This window comes from Miniopterus schreibersii, assembly GCF_964146895.1.
Source record: "Miniopterus schreibersii genome assembly, chromosome: 5".
Classification (NCBI taxonomy): Eukaryota; Metazoa; Chordata; class Mammalia; order Chiroptera; family Miniopteridae; genus Miniopterus; species Miniopterus schreibersii.
This window is the reverse complement of record NC_138106.1, coordinates 52562860-52580602: the sequence shown is the minus strand read 5'-3', so window position 1 is coordinate 52580602 and position 17743 is coordinate 52562860. Positions and strand designations below refer to the sequence as shown.

At 39.0% G+C, this 17743-nt stretch overlaps 1 protein-coding gene across 4 annotated transcripts in view; it reads right to left on the bottom strand.

Moving 5' to 3' along the window:
- LSAMP (limbic system associated membrane protein) overlaps positions 1-17743 on the bottom strand; it is a 1857927-nt gene that overhangs the window by 539961 nt on the left and 1300223 nt on the right. For 2 of the 4 annotated variants that reach the window (XM_081137699.1, XM_081137701.1), the window contains exon 4: positions 16700-16778. In XM_081137699.1, the coding sequence (XP_080993825.1) occupies positions 16700-16778 (79 nt within the window). Of the gene's footprint in view, positions 1-16699; positions 17338-17743 lie in introns of those variants that run through there. The other 2 variants (XM_081137700.1, XM_081137698.1) reach the window with 2 other exon arrangements.

The window sequence follows — 17743 nt, the reverse complement described above, 5'->3', positions numbered from 1 at the left end:
ATACTCTACCTATTTACTTAGAGTTCTCTCTCTACCGCTCTTCTGGCCTTCTTACCTCCATTTCCTACCTATATTTTAGTTGGACCTATCCCTACCTGGTCTAGAATAATCTGAAAACTTTCTAAATGAGAGAACTCTTTTATCATCAAATTTTCTTACCTCTTTGTAACTGAGGAAATCTCCAGTAAAAAAAGGAAAATAAAAAACTGTCATAAATTCAGAAGAAAATAATATTTTCATTATAATATTTTTCATTATAATAGTCTACACATATTTGAAAAATAGTAATTTATTTGTGTTTGAGATATACAATTTCTACACATAATGCTTAAGGAATGCATGGAAGTTTGGAACCTTTGCAATAATCTTGTAGCTGCCCAAGAGACAACGTCTTGGGAACTGATTACCTAAACCTTTTTTCTTAGGACTAAGATTGAAGAAAACTGAGACTTTATCCACAAGGAATTAACTCTGACATATTTAGGACTTTGTTACATAATTCTTAGGATCCCTTGTCATTATTTTTTAACAAACTCCATTTTAATTTTAGCATCTACAGATTTCCATTAGGAAGCTGTGACATTCTTGGGAATATTTTCACATAAATAACCCACTTTGGAATGGGGCTATTTGTGCTTTAGTCAAATCCTGACATCTGATTCTTCCCTAATCTGCTTGCTTCTAATCTGTCTCTGTCTTTCCACTTCTCTCTTTAAATTCCCACTTTTGTTTGCTTAATCTTTTTTGAACTCTTTCAAAACTATTACCCAAAATGCCACATTATGTATTTAAGTCACCTGGTTCCACAGACAAAGCTGTGCATCAATGCTTCTTTCCCCATAAATACTGCTAAGGCGCTGACAAGGTAATTGGCTAAGTACGTGTCAGCTCATCAGGCGAGAGACTGGTTTCATACTCTGATAATTGTGCTCTTTATAAATTTTAACAGTTGAACTTTTCAGTAAATTAAAGTCATTTTACAAAAAGAGATCAAATAAGTAAAGACACATAAAAAAATAAGAAAGTGAAAATGCTGCAGTTGGTGAAGAGATTGGTTTCAGCAGCAGGTGGAAATAAGGTTTACCTAGATACACTGATAGATGCCATTTCTTGGCTGACCTCATGTTTAGTGGCAGCAGAGGTTACCTGAATTGTAAGAATAGAAAATGAGACACTGAAAGTCTTTTGTTTCATTAATTCTGGAGAAGGCACTTGATATAAAAAGTAAGCGAGTCATACAAACAAAGCACTCCTCCATTTAGGAATACAGATTTACCCAGAGGCAAATAAAGTCCACTGCCACTGCTAACCACTCCCATTCTGTTGAAGATCATCTCTGATGAATCTGTGGGAGTAAGCAGAGGGAAGGTTCTTACATCAAATAGCTGGGGAGAGTCCTGTCAGGGATCGGAGGGAACCAGGACCAGGGACGTTTAAGGCCTAGGATATCTAGGGCCTCAGAGTAGAAAGGGAGACAATAGAAAGCATGAATTTGGAGGTAGGATCATGATTTACTCTTTCAGACGTAAGCAAATAACAATTTGAGCCATGTTGACCAAGAGGTTGAGGTAGGGTGAATAGTTAAGGGTTAACAAAAAAATCTTGTTTTCATAAATTTCAAATTCAGATGGCAACAAGATGTTCCATGAGAGATGAACATCAGTGGGATGTAGAACCATAAGGTGGACTTTAGGCAAAATTATATTAACATGTGTGCTGAAGTATTAGAGGTTGTTAGAAGATGTAAGAGATAAGATCCTCATTTGATCTGATCAATGTTACCTATTTATATGAAGATGGATGAATATTAAAGTATAATTGTGAGACCAGACATGTCTTGATCATGTTCTACATAGAAAGATGAAAGGCCTAAACAAACCATTTTAAGAAACACAGTCCCTCTCTCTAGGTATGTTGCAAATTCTCTAGTGGAAGAAAGTAGTAGAGGTATGAATATTAACACTCACTGAAAAACATAATTACAGAACATATTTCTGAATGACATTCTTCATATGCATAGTTATAATTGGATGCCAGCAAAAACAACAAATATAACAAAAAGTAAACTACAGTGGAAATTTAGAATATCACAGAATGATAGATTAGTAGTAATAGCAGAGATAGGAGAACTTATTTCAACCTTCTACTGCATAAAGGCTGTTTATAAAATAACATTACCTAATAGTGGTTACTAAAATGACTAAAAATTTACTTCTTTGCAAGGAAACCTATTCCACCTGGCAGAATAGCAAATGACATTTATAAAATCAATATGTTTATACCCACAGACTATATATATATATATATATATATATATATATATATATATGAATCCTTCTTATTGTATTCTAGCCTCCTGAGGTGAGAGGGTAAATATTATGATCATCACATTCATTTTGTAAATAGAGGCCCTGGGGCCCAGCAGGGAGAAGTGATTTGCCTATTTTCAGAAGGCTGGTAGTTGGCAGAAGTGATACTCTGAGCTGTGGCTCCTGGCTCAGAAGCTGTGTTATTCCCATTACACCAAAACACGAGTTGAATGTTCATTTTCACAATAACTCGCTCTGATTCGCTTATTTAAGTCGCGTCTTATTTAAATTATAAACCACCCTGCATTCTTCGCTTCACTTTGCTTTGCTTGCTTTTTCTCTTTCCTTCCTTCCTCTTAGTGAGATGTGATGTAAACATACATACTTAAGACATATGAATAATATTCTTTTTTATATAGAACTACAATTTGCCTCCCTATAGATTTGAAACATTTTTACCATATAATTCTGTCAACAAACAAAATCCTCTTTACTTTGTGTCATACACATGGTAGAAATTGTGCTTCCTGTGTTTTTATCCAAATCTTGAGCATGGCCAAACACAGACTAAGAGAATATTTCACTGCTATCAATCAGTATTTCTTTGGCATAATTATTCAATGGACTAAACAAAATCTAGCTCATTTTGGACCCAAAATCTGTTCACAAGTGTATTCAGAGAAACCTGTCAAACTACAGACACTCAGAGTGCATGATAGGCCCTGATACGAAATTTTGGTTGTTTTGAAGAAATCTATTTACCACATTATGGTTTGTTTTTAGAGAACCCACATAGGCTCCTAGTGATCACTGCTTATTTTTCAAAATGTTCTAGTACTTAGGCTTTTGTTGTTGTTAAGTTAATATTAGTTTCCCCATTTTATTTATAACTAAGACAATATTGTATGCTACCAATACTGTGAAATGCCTTCTGTTTTCTACAGGGCTTCAAAGGTTAGCAACAGTATTTCTCCAACCATGCACCAAGTTGTTTTAGTACCGTGGGGATGATGGATATGAATCTTACAGCGGAAACTGTTTATGTTACTCTAATAATTTCTTCACATGCCTTAGGTCTTAAGTATTGAAAAAGGTATAAAAGCATAGTTATGATCATTTTACTTGATAAACAAATTGAAATTTAATTAAAATTCATATTCTTCTCTTTCAGCACGCAGTCTCTCATCTTGATTAAACATGATCACTAGATTTTGTGGAGATGTAGACTGAACTAAAATAGAAATTTAGCCTAGAATTGAGAGCACAAGTACAAAAAAATTTACTCTACTTTTTGAAAAAGTTATTTCTGATTTAGCTAAGACAACATTAGTGTCTATCCTAAAATACAAATTAAAAAAAGTTAAAAGATTTTATTTTTGCTCTTTCGGAGCAACATGATTGCCAAGATGTAATAGAAACAAGAAACGTTGTCTGAGCTTTCTTACATAATTATTTTAGCACTTGCATAGTGATTAATTAAAAATAAAATATATTAATTAAAAAATTAAGAAAGTCATTGTATGATACTTCTTATATATTTTATCTGTTCACATCCTTGGTTACCTTGAAAATTTGTTTTTCTGCAATAAACTTTCCCATCATCGATACATCAAATTAATTAGGTTCCTGTAAAGTGTGCTGTGACCCAACTTCACAATTATATTATCATTCATATTTTATGTAATTTTTCTGTACATATAAAAAGGACATATGTGCTTTTACTTTGATATATAATTGTAAATATATGCAGAAGAAATTAAAATTAAAATCTTGTGTTTAAACACATCCATACAATATAGATTAAGTATATTCATGACATAAATTGTTTACATATCATAGCAGATTCTATATAAATACACAGTCTAATTTTTTGAAGAACTGGATTTTGAGTTCTGTTTTATTATTATACAAGGTTCAAGGCAAAAATATTTTTTAAATTTCCTATACCGTGACCTGTATAAGATAATATAAGAGTTTATTTTTTTCAGTTAGAGCATGTCATCATCCCACTTATAACATCATGCATTTCTTCTGATGTATACAACCATATACAAAAATATGTCACTTCACAGACCAACATCTCTTTTTTTAAGAGGTAAATTAGAATTATACCCATTTTGGAGTTGAAACAGTGGAAGATAATTCCCAGCTTTATATCATTAATAGTTTTGGTGGAACCAACACCTAAATTCCTTGATGTTTAACCTAGAAGCTTATCTACTCTAGTGATATCATAGAGACTTCAGGAAGTTCCTTGTCATGGTGGCGATATTAGATATTAGTCTGTCATATTAGTGTCTAAAAAGATAGAATAGGGTCAGAGAATCACAGAAAAATCCATTCACCTGCTAAGTTAATGATTCAGCAATATAAAATGTTGATCTTAAGATATGCTTATACAGTTACATTATGAACATACATAAGATTACAGTAATCTCAAAATGATTACAGTAATCTCAAAATGAAGATAACTGAGATGAGATAATCTCAGTTATCTCAAGATGAAGATGAGCTACAAATTGGCAACCATATGTGACTCAAACCCCATACAATAAACAAACTTGATGTAGATGTGCTAGAATGAGTTGTAACTGAAGCAGCACAAAAAAATTAGAAATCAGGGAGCCAATTAATTTTCTCAGTGTTCTCATGTGTAGACATTTGGCTATGCATGACTTAGTGTTAGACTGCATCACTTTCATGTTTATCTTGTGTCCCTGGCAGTGTGGCAAATAGTAGCATGACTAAAGTGCAACTTTAGAAAGCATATTGTTAACTGTAGATAACTTCAAAGTATGGAAATTCAATATAGAATGCATCATCAAAAATTATAATGGAACAGATAGTATGCATGATTTTATAAGAAGCTGGGGTGCATTTTTCCTCATTTACAGGCTTTTCCTCTGAACTCATATAAATAATGCCCTATGCATTATGGCAAGACATATAGAAAGGAATTACGGATTTTTACAAAGTTTACTGTATATTCTAGTTTTAATTTCTCCAGGAATGGGTCATGAACTCTACACAGCAAAACCCAAGTAGGCATTATTGGTCAGTACAAATAATTGTTTTGAGTCAAATGAGAGCAACCTACACTTTGCCTTATTTCACAAGAAAATTGAACAGATTAAGTCAATATACCTGTTGCACCACAATCCCAAACGCGTTACAGAACTGCTAAATCCCTAACTTAGTCCCTGAAAGTTCACAGCCACCACTAGGAGGAGAAAGCCTCTGCCCCTCCCGGAAGGTGTTTTCCTTCTCTCTCAGCTAAGAGACCTGGGATGCTGAGCTCCTTGCAGACATTGGCGGTGCCTCGCTTCAGGTGCACTGGGTGAGTCTTAGTTTTGTCAAAAGCTAATCAATCTATCAGAGAATGGAGCACACTTTGTTTGGGCACCATGGCGAAAGCTTTTGAATCCCCCTAAAATACCTCCATTTGCCTTTCTCATTCCCTAGAAACCTATGCTTGAAAAGAGTAGCTGAAATGAAAATGTTTAAAGTGGGTCTAGCCAGATCCCCTCTACCACGAGGTCAGAGAAGAATCCGTCTATGATTTTACCACTTTGCCTTCTTCAACCACACATGCGCAGTTACTCCGGTGCTGGCTGATTGCACCACTGACAGATCTGGCTTCACCCGTGTCTTCTGATTTGTTTCCTCTTTTATAAGTCAATTTCTGGTCTTCTTGAGTTACAGTATGACTATCTCTCTCTGTTCACTGCAGTGAGCAAATATTTATCTGAGCACCTATAGGTACTAAGCTAAATTCTGGGATGTGAAGGTAAAGTAGATGAGATGCTTGCCTTTGAAGAACTGATAGTATACTTAAGGCAAGACAAGAGTGTATATAAAGTTTTTAAAGTGTAGTAAATGCTAAATTGAGTATGTATACGATCCAGTACTCCCTCTTCAGGGTATATATCTGAAGGAAACAAAATCAGTATCACAAAGAGATAGCTGCACTTCCTGTTCATTGCAGCATTATTCACAATAGCCAAGATAGGGAAACAACCCAAGTATTCACTGATAGATATGTGGATAACGAAAATGTGAGCTACATTTCTTTCTATCTACCCAGAAGCACAATGGAATATTACTTAACTATAAAAAATAAGGAAATCCTGTCATTTGCAACAATGTGGATGAAACTGAAAGGCATTATGCTAAGTGAAAAAAGCTAAATAGACAAAGACAAGTGCTGATGGTCTCACTTACATATGGAATCTAAAAAAGTTGAAATCCTAGAAACAAAGAGTAGAAATGTGGTTGTCAGGGGCTGGAGGGTGGTGGAAATGGGAAGATGTTGGTCAAAGCATATAAACTTTCAGTTATAATAAGTATAATTCCAGAAATCTAATTGCAGCATGGTGACAATGGTTAATTATGCTGTGTTGTATATTTGAAGTTTGCTAGAGGAGTGAATCTTGGGTGTTCACATCCACATTAAAAAAAGAAAAAAAAAGGTAGCATGGCCAGTGTGGCTCAGAGGTTGAGCATCGATCTATGATCCAGGATGTCAGGGCACATGCCCGGGTTGCAGGCTCAATTCCCAGTGTGGGCGTGCAGGAGGCAGCAGATCAATGACTCTCTTTCATCATTTACGTTTCTGTCTCTCTCTCCCTCTCCCTCCCTCTCTAAAATCAATAAAAACATATTTTAAAAAAAAGAAAGTAGCTATTTGAGGTAATGGATGTGTTAACTTGATTGTAGTAATTATTTCACTATATATATATACAATATACACACACATATATAGCATATATATAATAAATTCTCTACATATGTTACATATATATATATATATATATAATCACCACATTGTACACTGTAAGTGTATAAAATTTTATTAGTCAGTTATACCTCAATAAAGCTATGAGGAAAATATGCAGAAATACTATCAGCAATAATAGATAGTTAGCCCAGTCTGGGAGAATTAGAAAAGATTTCCTAAATGATTTAGCACCAGAACTAGCCTTGAGCCTGGAAGAAACACAAGGAGATAATCTAGCGAAGAAGTATGGTAGGGGGTTTGGAGAGGGAGGAAAGGAGGCTTCAGACAGAGAGATCATCTCGAACAATGGTAAGAACCAGCACCGCTGTGTACACACATTCACATGTTCATGAGCAGAAGCTGTAACTGGTTCTGAATTAGTGAATGCCATGAGCCCGCATGAAGACTTAGCCCATACAAGGAGCTTTGACTTTATGCTGTGGATGATGAGAAGCCTTTGAAGGATCTGGTCCCATTTCTAGATTGATCCTGGAAAACAATAGGCCTGTGATAGTCAGGTTCATGGTTCTGCTAACTATATGGAATCTTGGAAGTTCTAAGTAGACTAAAGATGTAATCCAGTAGTTACCTAAGGCAGGGAGAGGCAAGTAGTGCCGATTCTTCCTTCATTTTGGACCTCTGCCTCCATCTTTTCCTCACCTAGTTGGATCAGTAAGTTTTATGGAAGTTTTATGATCCTAAATTTACATGACAAGAGTTTTGTTTGTTTGTTTGTTTGTTTTTCAATCCTCACCTGAAGACATGCTTAGAGAGAGGGAGAGAGAGAGAAGCACTGATGTGAGAGAGAAACATTTATCAGTGGCCCTCCATATGTGCCCCAACTGGGGATGAAACCCACAACCCAGGTATGTGCCTTGACAGGGAACCAAACCTGCAACCTTTCAGAGCACAGGACAACACTCAACCAACTAAGCCACTCTAGCCAGGCTCATGGCAAGAGTTTTAAAAGAAGGAGCCAGTACTCTGAGATTCATATCCATGTCACTCTTTGGTTACAATAGTTTTGATTCACTTGATCCTTGACCAAGTTACCTATTTTAAGAATATGCCTGGGGTATAAGTTTCTTATTCCTGATGTATCTGCCCTGCTTAAGCCAGCCCTTGTCCCAAGGACTCTGTTCCTTCTATGTGCCTCAGCCTTTGTGACAGTCTACTACAATCTGACAGGCCTCCCTGTGGGGTTCACTGAGAGTTGCTGACCTGCTATTTCCCCTACTGTGCTCTGCCCTTTTCTTGCTGTAACATATTGGACCTCCCTTCGCTCCACTGCTCACCTGCTAAGAAAATTTCATGAGACCTTGTTCTGCATGCCATACCAGAAACCCCAGGTACCCGCAGAAGGGCTTAACATGCAGTGCCTCCACCATCCCAGGAGACTGGTCTGGATCTCTGTCCAGTTCCCCCCAGTTTAACATTACCAGATGATTCTTAGCCCAAAGTAAATTTTGTACAAATTAGAAAAAAATTCTACCTTCCTTGAAGAATTTTAAACTACAATCTATAATAACTACAAGGTGTAGAGTAACCCTTAAGATTGTGCAATGGCTAGCCCGCCAACTGAAAGCACAGACCTGAACTGCAATCTCACTGCAGCCATCCTAATTATGGTCTTGAGGAAGGGTAAGTAATAGGAGACTTAACCAGTAAGAAGGTCATAAAGAAACAATAAGAAGGTAGTAAGATTTAGGAACTCAAGTGAAGTACTGGTGGAATGGGGGAAACGCTAAGAATTCAGATTTTAAAATCTGCGTAATAGGAAGGATACTAGAAGTAAAAAGAAATTTAAAAAATAACGTTGCATTGGTTCTGCCAAACATAAGAACAGTTTTGAGAATATGAAAACATGGAGACTCATAGTGAAGGAAAGAAAGCCCACTGCGTTAATACAGAGAGTGGATATGTGAAAAGTGAAGCATTTCCTGCAAAATTCTTTCTTGACTTGCACCCACTAGATGATCCTCCACAGGCAAGTGTGGCTTTGATTTGCAGGGATGAGAAACAGAAGAGAGGAGGGGACAAGAGGAGGGAGGAGGAGAGACAAAAGAGAGGAAAAGAAAGGAAGACAGAGGAAGGACAGAAGGAGAGACAAAGGAAAAGGGGGAGGAGAGGGGAAAAGGCAAGGGGGGAGGGGAATGATGGGGAGAGATGAGAAGAGAGGAAAAGCAGTGACACTTTTAGCATCATTTTGGGTTAAAAACAGTTGATCATGGGATAACATGAAAACCAGGAAGATCATTCCGTAGCTCTGAATGATAATTAGGAGATATGAATTCCAGTTCTCAAATGGCCACTCAAATCTTTGGACAACCAACTATATTTTTCTGTTCTCAATTACATCACTTTAAATTGAAATGGTGGACTGCCTAATATCTAAGCTCTTTCCTTACTCTAAATTAATCTACAGGTTTGTTCTAAAGTAATTAACAAAGTCTGAAGCATAGGTCCTTTTTGTATATAAAGGTTAAACACTCATTAACTTGAGATTATGTTTTGATTACAGGCAACTACCAAAAAAAAGTGTTCACTTGCCCTGTATTCCTGATTAAAAAAGTCAACTATAGCCCGGCCGGGCGTGGCTCAGGGGTTGAGAGTTGACCTAGGATCCAGGCGTTTGGGGTTCGATTCCCGGTCAGGGCACATGCCCGGGTTGCAGGCTCGATCAATGACTTTCTCATCATTGATGTTTCTATCTCTCTCTCCCTCTCCTTTCCTCTCTCTGAAATCAAAATAGATATATATTTTTTTTTAAAAGTCAACTATATTCTAAGATACATATGACTTTAAAGAACATGAAATAAAACGATACAAACATCTTAGAACAAATGACCAAATTTGACCTTAGAAATAAAAATTAAACCTCATTTTATTAAATTTTCTAATTTTCTGAAAGTTCTTTCCTACTGTGAATATTATAATAATAATCTCATTAAGAGCTTATATTTTATAGCATTTCACAGTTTACAAAATACCTGGATACACAGCATCTCATTTGACCATTAAAAATATCTTATGTAGTAGGACAAGTAATTGTCAACTATCTTCATTTACTAAATCAGACTATTCCAAGCTATTCAGATCTTGGTCTTCAGTGTATTTGTTGAGCATTCTGAATGTACTGTATCACTGATGACAAAGTTTTTACCTATGACACAAAGACTTGTCTGTAAGTTCCAGTGAAAGACTGATCACCATCTAAAACTTGAGATGAATTCTACAAACATTTAATTATCTTATAAATTATATATTTGTGTTTATGAAAACAGAAGTGCACACAATTAACCCTGCTTGCATAAGCTAAGACTAAGGATATTTTTCTTGCCTAAATATTGTCTCTTTTCTCTCTTAGAGACAGCATTAAAAATAAAGAAAACTGTTTTGTGTCTTGCCTAATATAAATGAAAGACAGAACACAGGACAATCAACTTAAGAAAAATCAAGTGTAATGTTATTTCAATAGATATTATGTAAATTGGATCCATATTAAAATCAAGTCACTCCATTTTCATGACATTGTAGTTAGGAGATCTTTTGGTAAAGAAATGGATCTTTGCAATCTCTTTTCTCTCTCCCAACTGAACTTTCACATCTTTGCTGTTCACATATTTCCCAGGCCATATAACATGACTCCAATTTTTTACTACATAGCTATTAAATGCTGCCCCAAAAATGATTTTTAAAAGAGATTCCTTGACCAATAAAGCAGTGGTTTTCAACAATGTGTACACATATCAGAATCATATTTTTTAATCCTCACTTGAGGATATTTTTTCCATTGCTTTTCAGAGAGCAAGGAAGTGAGAGTGAGAGTGAGAGTGAGAGAGAGAGAGAGAGAGAGAGGGAGAGAGAGAGAGACATCGATGTGAGAGACACATCAATTGGTTGTCTCCCGAACGCGCCAGTAGGGGCTGGGGATGGAGCCTGCAACTGAGGTACTTGCCCTTGGCTGGAATCAAACCCAGGACCCCTCAGTCCTTGAGCCAACACTCTAACCACTGAGCCAAACCAGCTACCGCAGAATCATTTTTTTTAAATACCTATTACCAGGCCCTACTAATTAAACTAAGTAAATCAGAACTTCTGAGAGTAGAAGATGTGTGGCTTCAGTATTTTTAAGGTCCCCAGTTGACTGTAATTTACATGCTGTGAACTGTCTAAAGCAGTACTTCTCCAACTTTAATGTGCTTAGATTCATTTAGGGATCTTGTCAAATATAGATTCTGATTTACAAGGTCTTGGATAAACCTCAAGGTTTTGGATTTTAATAGGCGACTATAAGATACTTAAGCTGTCCATCTACAAAACACATTTGTAGCAGCAGAGGTCAGAAGTTCTCAAACTGTGAGGCCCAGTCCTGCAGCATCAGCATCATCTGATAACTTCTTAGAAATGCAAATCTCAGACCCTACCAGAGACCTACTGAATCAGAAACTCTGAAAGTGGGGACCAAGTAACTTGTGTTCTGTCAAGCACTCCATGTAATTGTGATACACCTTCAAGATTGAGAAACACTGATTTTAAAAGATCTGTCTAAAGTCTGGACAACTGGCTGCCTAGGGTTGGAAAACCACGATACTTTATGCTTGTGTAGCAGTTTACAATTCCACAAACTTTCCTACTTCACCTCTTATGAGCTTCCTTAAACAGTCCTGTAGAGTGACTAGAATAGATAGTTTTGGCATTTTATAAATGAAACTAAAGCTCAAAACATTTCAGGGTTTTGCTCAAAGTCATGTTGCATGCAAAGATAGATACAAAATTAGAGTCCACATCTTTTGAGTCTTACAAATTACCAGGCAGGACATTCAGAAAAAAATAGGGCAAATGGCTGTAAGCGCTCAGTAATGGCCTGAAGGGGAAGGGCTCTCTAAGGCTCAGATAATGACAGTGGGGGTGACCAGCACAGATTTGGGCAACCTCCTATCAGGTGAGTCACAGACATTTTTATGTGCAGCTTTCAGAGACCACAGCAAAATGCACTAATCCTTCTTTTCCCTGAGTTTGCTATTATGTGGAACCAGCTTCAGGAAACACAAATGTTTAAACCTCACTGACTGATTTGTGGATGAGTCAGTCACTTTCAGTTGTTTGTACCACAATTCTACAAATAATTCATTCAAACTCAAATTACATAGAACAGAAAGATCACCTTAATATGTGGTGTGTGTGTGTGTATACATACCTAGCTGCTTTGTACTTACAGAAACACAAATTATCACAATGTGCATTTGTCACATGAGACTTGCCTGCTGTGTTCCTTGGGCCATAAAGGACAACAAGTAATTCACAAGGACATAAACATCCTAAACATCCTTTAAAAACATGTATATAATATGCCATATTCCTAGACACTACACGGTATGTTATACTCCATTATTTACCAACATATTTAATAAAGAATTTTATGGACAATGGATGGTTCTTAAAGTATTAGTAATAACCAATAAATTTTTTAAATTACCTTTAGTGATTCAATTATCAACATAAATAACTTATCAATGTTACAAGCTCTCCCTATAGATCCATGCCCACAAAGTTTGTTTTCACATAGTGAATTATAAGTGGTAGAAAACCACATATTGTGTCAGGAGTTTGTTTCAGTGTTGACACTTTCTTAGTGAATGCAGGCAGTTCAGATGCCTTATAGGAGGGAAAACTTTTTTTTCCCTTGAGATTTGGACACAACTTTTACATTTTATGGTCAATTAATCCCATCTTTTACGTTGATTCTTCCTTTGTCCCTTAACGTAGAAACACGAGGGGGAAAATACCTAAATTTTTGAAAACTTACAAAATTAAACTATCTTAAACTTAGATACTAAGTTTCTTACAGCTAACACTTATTAGGTACATTTACATTTAAATGGGGAAATGTTATCACCATAAAAAGTATTATAATATCTCACAAATACCAATCAAATTGTAAAATAAGTAAAATTTCAATACTTTGAATTTAAAATATTTAGAGTCACAATAGTGTGAAGTTCCTGCATTTTACCATATATGTACTTATGCTATATATCCAGATACACATATATTTGTACTTATCACAAAGTTACCTTATGAACAGATACACTGAGATCAAGTATTTTATAATTATCTTTAGAGACATATGCTGCTGATACTGAAAATATACTCAATGGGACTGTTAAAAATTAAATTTTAAAGGTTGGATTGGAACATTACCTATTTCTACTTTTCCCTTGACTTATCAAGAAAGCTTCATGGTTTCAACCTGCCAAGATGAACCAGGAGATGAATCTCTATGGGTGTCTGCGTGCAAAGACAGAGGGTTGGAAAGATAAGTTCTAGAAACTCATCCAGTAATTGACAAACTCCTAAATTTGTGGGGGGTGGCAGTGAGGCAGGTGGGCTTTGTTCAGGAAAAAACACCAGAGACTCCCTACAAATGAAGTCCTGTGAATAAGTGTGTCACATACTTCACTGCTCATACAAATATAAACACAAATTCTGGTTCAGAGATGTTGAAAGTATCCTCAGGTGCTGCTGCTGCCACCACTGGTCTGTGGATCACACTTTGATTCTTTGCCTTTGAGATGAAAGATGGTATTGTGGTTTCTTTCATCTCTTAAGTGATCTCATAAAGGACCTGATAAAGATCTATAATGTTCTCTGGGAAACACCAGGGTTAGGTTTACATACATGAGAGTATCTCTCTTTCCAGCTGGTTTTGTTACCTTCATTCTACAGTCCTTTATGCCTCCAAACGACAGAAATTACAGAACAAGACCCCAAGACTAGTGTATGCTTTCCTAGCAAGAGGCATATTTACATCAAAGATCATAATTATACAAAAATGAGCATCAATTCACAAAAGAAACACTTGTTTCACAGAAGTAAGGCAGTAAAGCTAAATGTTTTGGGGACAGTCAGCCAAACTTCTGTCATTGGACCACCAGAATTACAAACCACCCTTGTCTCCTGATGCCATTTCAGATTATTCAGGGCAACAGACTCACTTTCCAAGTGCCAAGCATCTACTGTGGCTTCCAATGAATCAAGTTCTCCTTCCTCTCCTCCCCTGGAAGCTCATGCTCTCGGTAAAATGTCACAAATAAAGTAGAAGCAAGCCTTTCCCAGGCTAGACTTGTAAACAGAAAGCAAGAGCACCATTCTTCACCAGGAAACTGACCCACAAAGCTCACTGGATTCAGTTAAAGAGATTGAGAAGAAAGTCCGCTAAGAAAACAGAGGGAACTCTCTCTATAGTTACTTCTGATAGAGCTCCACCAACCCAGAAATAAAGCCTTGTCCAAGGCAAGGGAAATAAAAAGGAGGGCACATGAGGTGAGAGGTCTGGGGAAGCAATGGACTCTCATGGGTACCTCCTTTGCATGCTCTGCTAGTCTACCTTTTCTTTTGCAGGGAATAACTGCTTCTGTATTTATTTCTTTTCTCACTGTCCCTATTTCACTTTAATGTCTACTAACATGTACTGCAAAAAATTTCCATTTCTTTTGAGCTGTAAACACACAGATGCAACGTCTATATTGTATATAGATATTTACATAGTGAGACTGTCTCTCATTGATGTAGACTTCAATGCATATAGTACATGGATGTGTAAGAATACCCTTTTCCTTCTGAATTAATATTTAAATGCTTATCTAACTCTTTGCTAGCTATAGCTTAGGATATAGGTGTTGTTGACATATAAAGACCTTACAAAGTTCATGGACATTTAAATAAAAACTTAGATATCCAGGGCATTCACTTCGCTCATACTCAATCTTATAACCCGTGAAAAAATATTTCTAGGCACAGCATAAATTTATACAGACTGCTTGATTAGTAAAGGGTTAATGATGTTAGGGAGTATGAATGCTAGCAGTGGGGACAGCATGCTTATGTGTTTGCAAAAACATTATCTGCATCATGTCCAAATCCCTCTGCAAACAGATAAATTACTCTATAAATCTTATTACTCCATGTGGATAAATCACGCAGGCAGGTTTACAGGGCTGGAGAGCTGGAAGAGAAAATCTGCTTTGGATAGTACGATCTTTGGAATTCATAACCATCCAGTGCTCAGGAAATGAAGGAAGGAGTACTTACACATTAGGGTTTCCTTAGTTTTTACCATCTGCAGCAACATACACACACACCACAGAATGCACAACACACACACACACACTCACTCTAACAAGGAAAGAGATCCCCAAGCAGGACACTGTGACAGCCAACCAAATTTATTTCTGAGAAAAGGAAAGAAAACTTTGCTGCTGTAGGCAGCTCTGCTACAGACTGCTCCCTGATGCCCCAGGGTTTATGCACTATCAGCTCCTTGCACACACATTAGAGGCTTATTTCCTATTGTATACTGTTGTTGTTGTTTTTATTGCCACAACAAGCAGCATTAGCTAGATAGACAAACTGACACTGGCTCATTTTATTTGGATGAAATGAGATTTTAAAAGCTCTCCAAGGAGAACATTTTCTTTCATTCTTTTTTCATCTTTTTAATTTTTTTTTAATTTTTGTTAGAACCTGATGGAAATTCGAGGAAAGCCAGGAAAAAGGACATGGGGTATGTGCAGTAGGTATAGGGGTTTAGACAGAAGAGAAACACAGGGAAAGAAGCTTGGAGCTTTTTGGAACTAGAATTACGGTTAGGTTCCATCTGAGTTTCTCTAGCTCACTGTCCCTTAGAGGGGTCAAACTACCAAGGGCTTGGGACTCTTTCTTTCCAAATTTCAATCCCAAATTATATTTCAGAGTGGCCCAGCCACACAGAGATAAGACTTTGAGGTCAGTAATCAATCTGAAATATCCATTTTATGCCAAGTTAAGTCTCCAATAACCTCTCTGTGCCTAACACCCTTATTTTTAAATATCTGCAATTTGGCAAGTTCTTTTCTCTCTCTCTCTTGCTCTTCTCTTCATTCTTTTGTTGATTTCTATCCACATTCCAGAAAAGGTTCAGTAATTAACCAAAGTTCTAAGATTGATTTATTGCCTCGATGTCAATTAGAAGACCTTTACAGCCAGTCTCCTGTAGGACTATGCTGGGGCAGAGGAGAGCCTGGATGTGCTTAGTCACACACACACACACACTCTCACACACACACACTCACACACACTCACACACACACACTCACACACTCTCACACACACTCACACACACACTCACACACACGCCACGGAGAATGCAGCACTGTGTGCCACTCTCTCAGAGCCACAATGCAACAACTCTTCTTTCCCAATTAAGGAACCCCAACAAAACTCTGAAATGCAAAGCATCGGCAACTGCAAAAGCAAGGATACTGTCCAAAAGTCACGAGTACCAGAAGGGACGCTGAGCTTTCTTGGTAAGAGAAACAAAGTCCTCAGAACCGAACAACATTTAACAACCCTGCTGGTCCTTGACGGGGACCGGAATTCCCTGGAAATGTCTTGGCAGATCCCTGGGCCAGTGGGTAAAAGACGTACACGCACACAAGGCACAGGCGCACACACACACACACACACACACACACGCCTGCAGCATGAAGCGCTGGAGTGCAGGGAGATCACACCGACACACGTGCGCGCCACACAGCACACACGCAGTGGCAAAGTTGCCCGAGAGCCCTACCTGAGGATGGCCGTGTCGCCCTGCCTCACGGTGATGTTGTCCGTGCCTCGATTAAAATCCACGCTGCGAACGGGCAGTCCTGTGGGAAGAAGGCAGAGCAATCTCAGTAGGACCAGCGGCAACTGTTTCCGCTCCGGCTGAACTCTGCCGACCATGGTGGCCGCGCGGTGGAGGTGCGGTGGGAGCGCTCCGGGGTGGGTGCGCGCGGCTCGGCCGGGGCTCACGCGCGGGCGGCGCGCATCAGCCGCGGAGGCGGGCGGGCTCGGCCAGCGTGCGGTCCTTTCCACTTTGCCTCTCCCCTGCCCTCTCCCTCGCTCAGCCTCTCTTCCCTCTGCGACTTCACAAAGCGCTCATAAAACCCAAGCAAGGGCTGGGGGCGGGGGGCAGGGGGGGTAAAAGTCAAAGGAACAGAATTGCAACAGAGAGGGAGTGCGACTATAAGCCCTCTGGAAGAGACGAAGAGCAGGCTGCGGAAAGGAGGGTGCGCTCCGGCCCCCCTGGGGCTGGCTGCTCCTCTGGCAGAGCCCGAGCGGAGCGCCTTCCCCCTGTAACCCACTTTCCCAGGCGGCGGCGAGGGAGTGCAAAGAAACGCGCACGGCAGCTGCAGCAGCCCCGAGTCTCCCCCTCCTCCCTTTCCTGTTTCTCCCTCCAGCCCCTCCCTCTCTCCGCTCAGCACCTCCCCCTGCCCCCACCGATTGCCACAGCCCCTCCGCGTCATCCCCTCCCCCCTCGGCGTGGCCCCTCGCTCTGCACAACTGCCCCCCGGAGCCGCAGCCAGCCCGGGGGAGCGCCCGGTGCACCTTCAGGTTGTCAGGGCAACAGCTCCGCCCGAGGCCTGGCCGAGGTCCTCCAGGAGCGGGGACGGGGCGCGGAGGCTGTGCTGGAGCGGGGGAGACGCCGGAGGCTCGGGCTAGAACAGGCGGGGAGCGGGGGTCCGGGAAAGGAGAGGGGAAGCGAGGAGAAAGATGCAAAGGAGGTGGGCCGAAGAGAAGGCCACCCTGGACGGAGGCAGGGAGAGAGCCCGGGAAGGCAGGGGAGCATGGG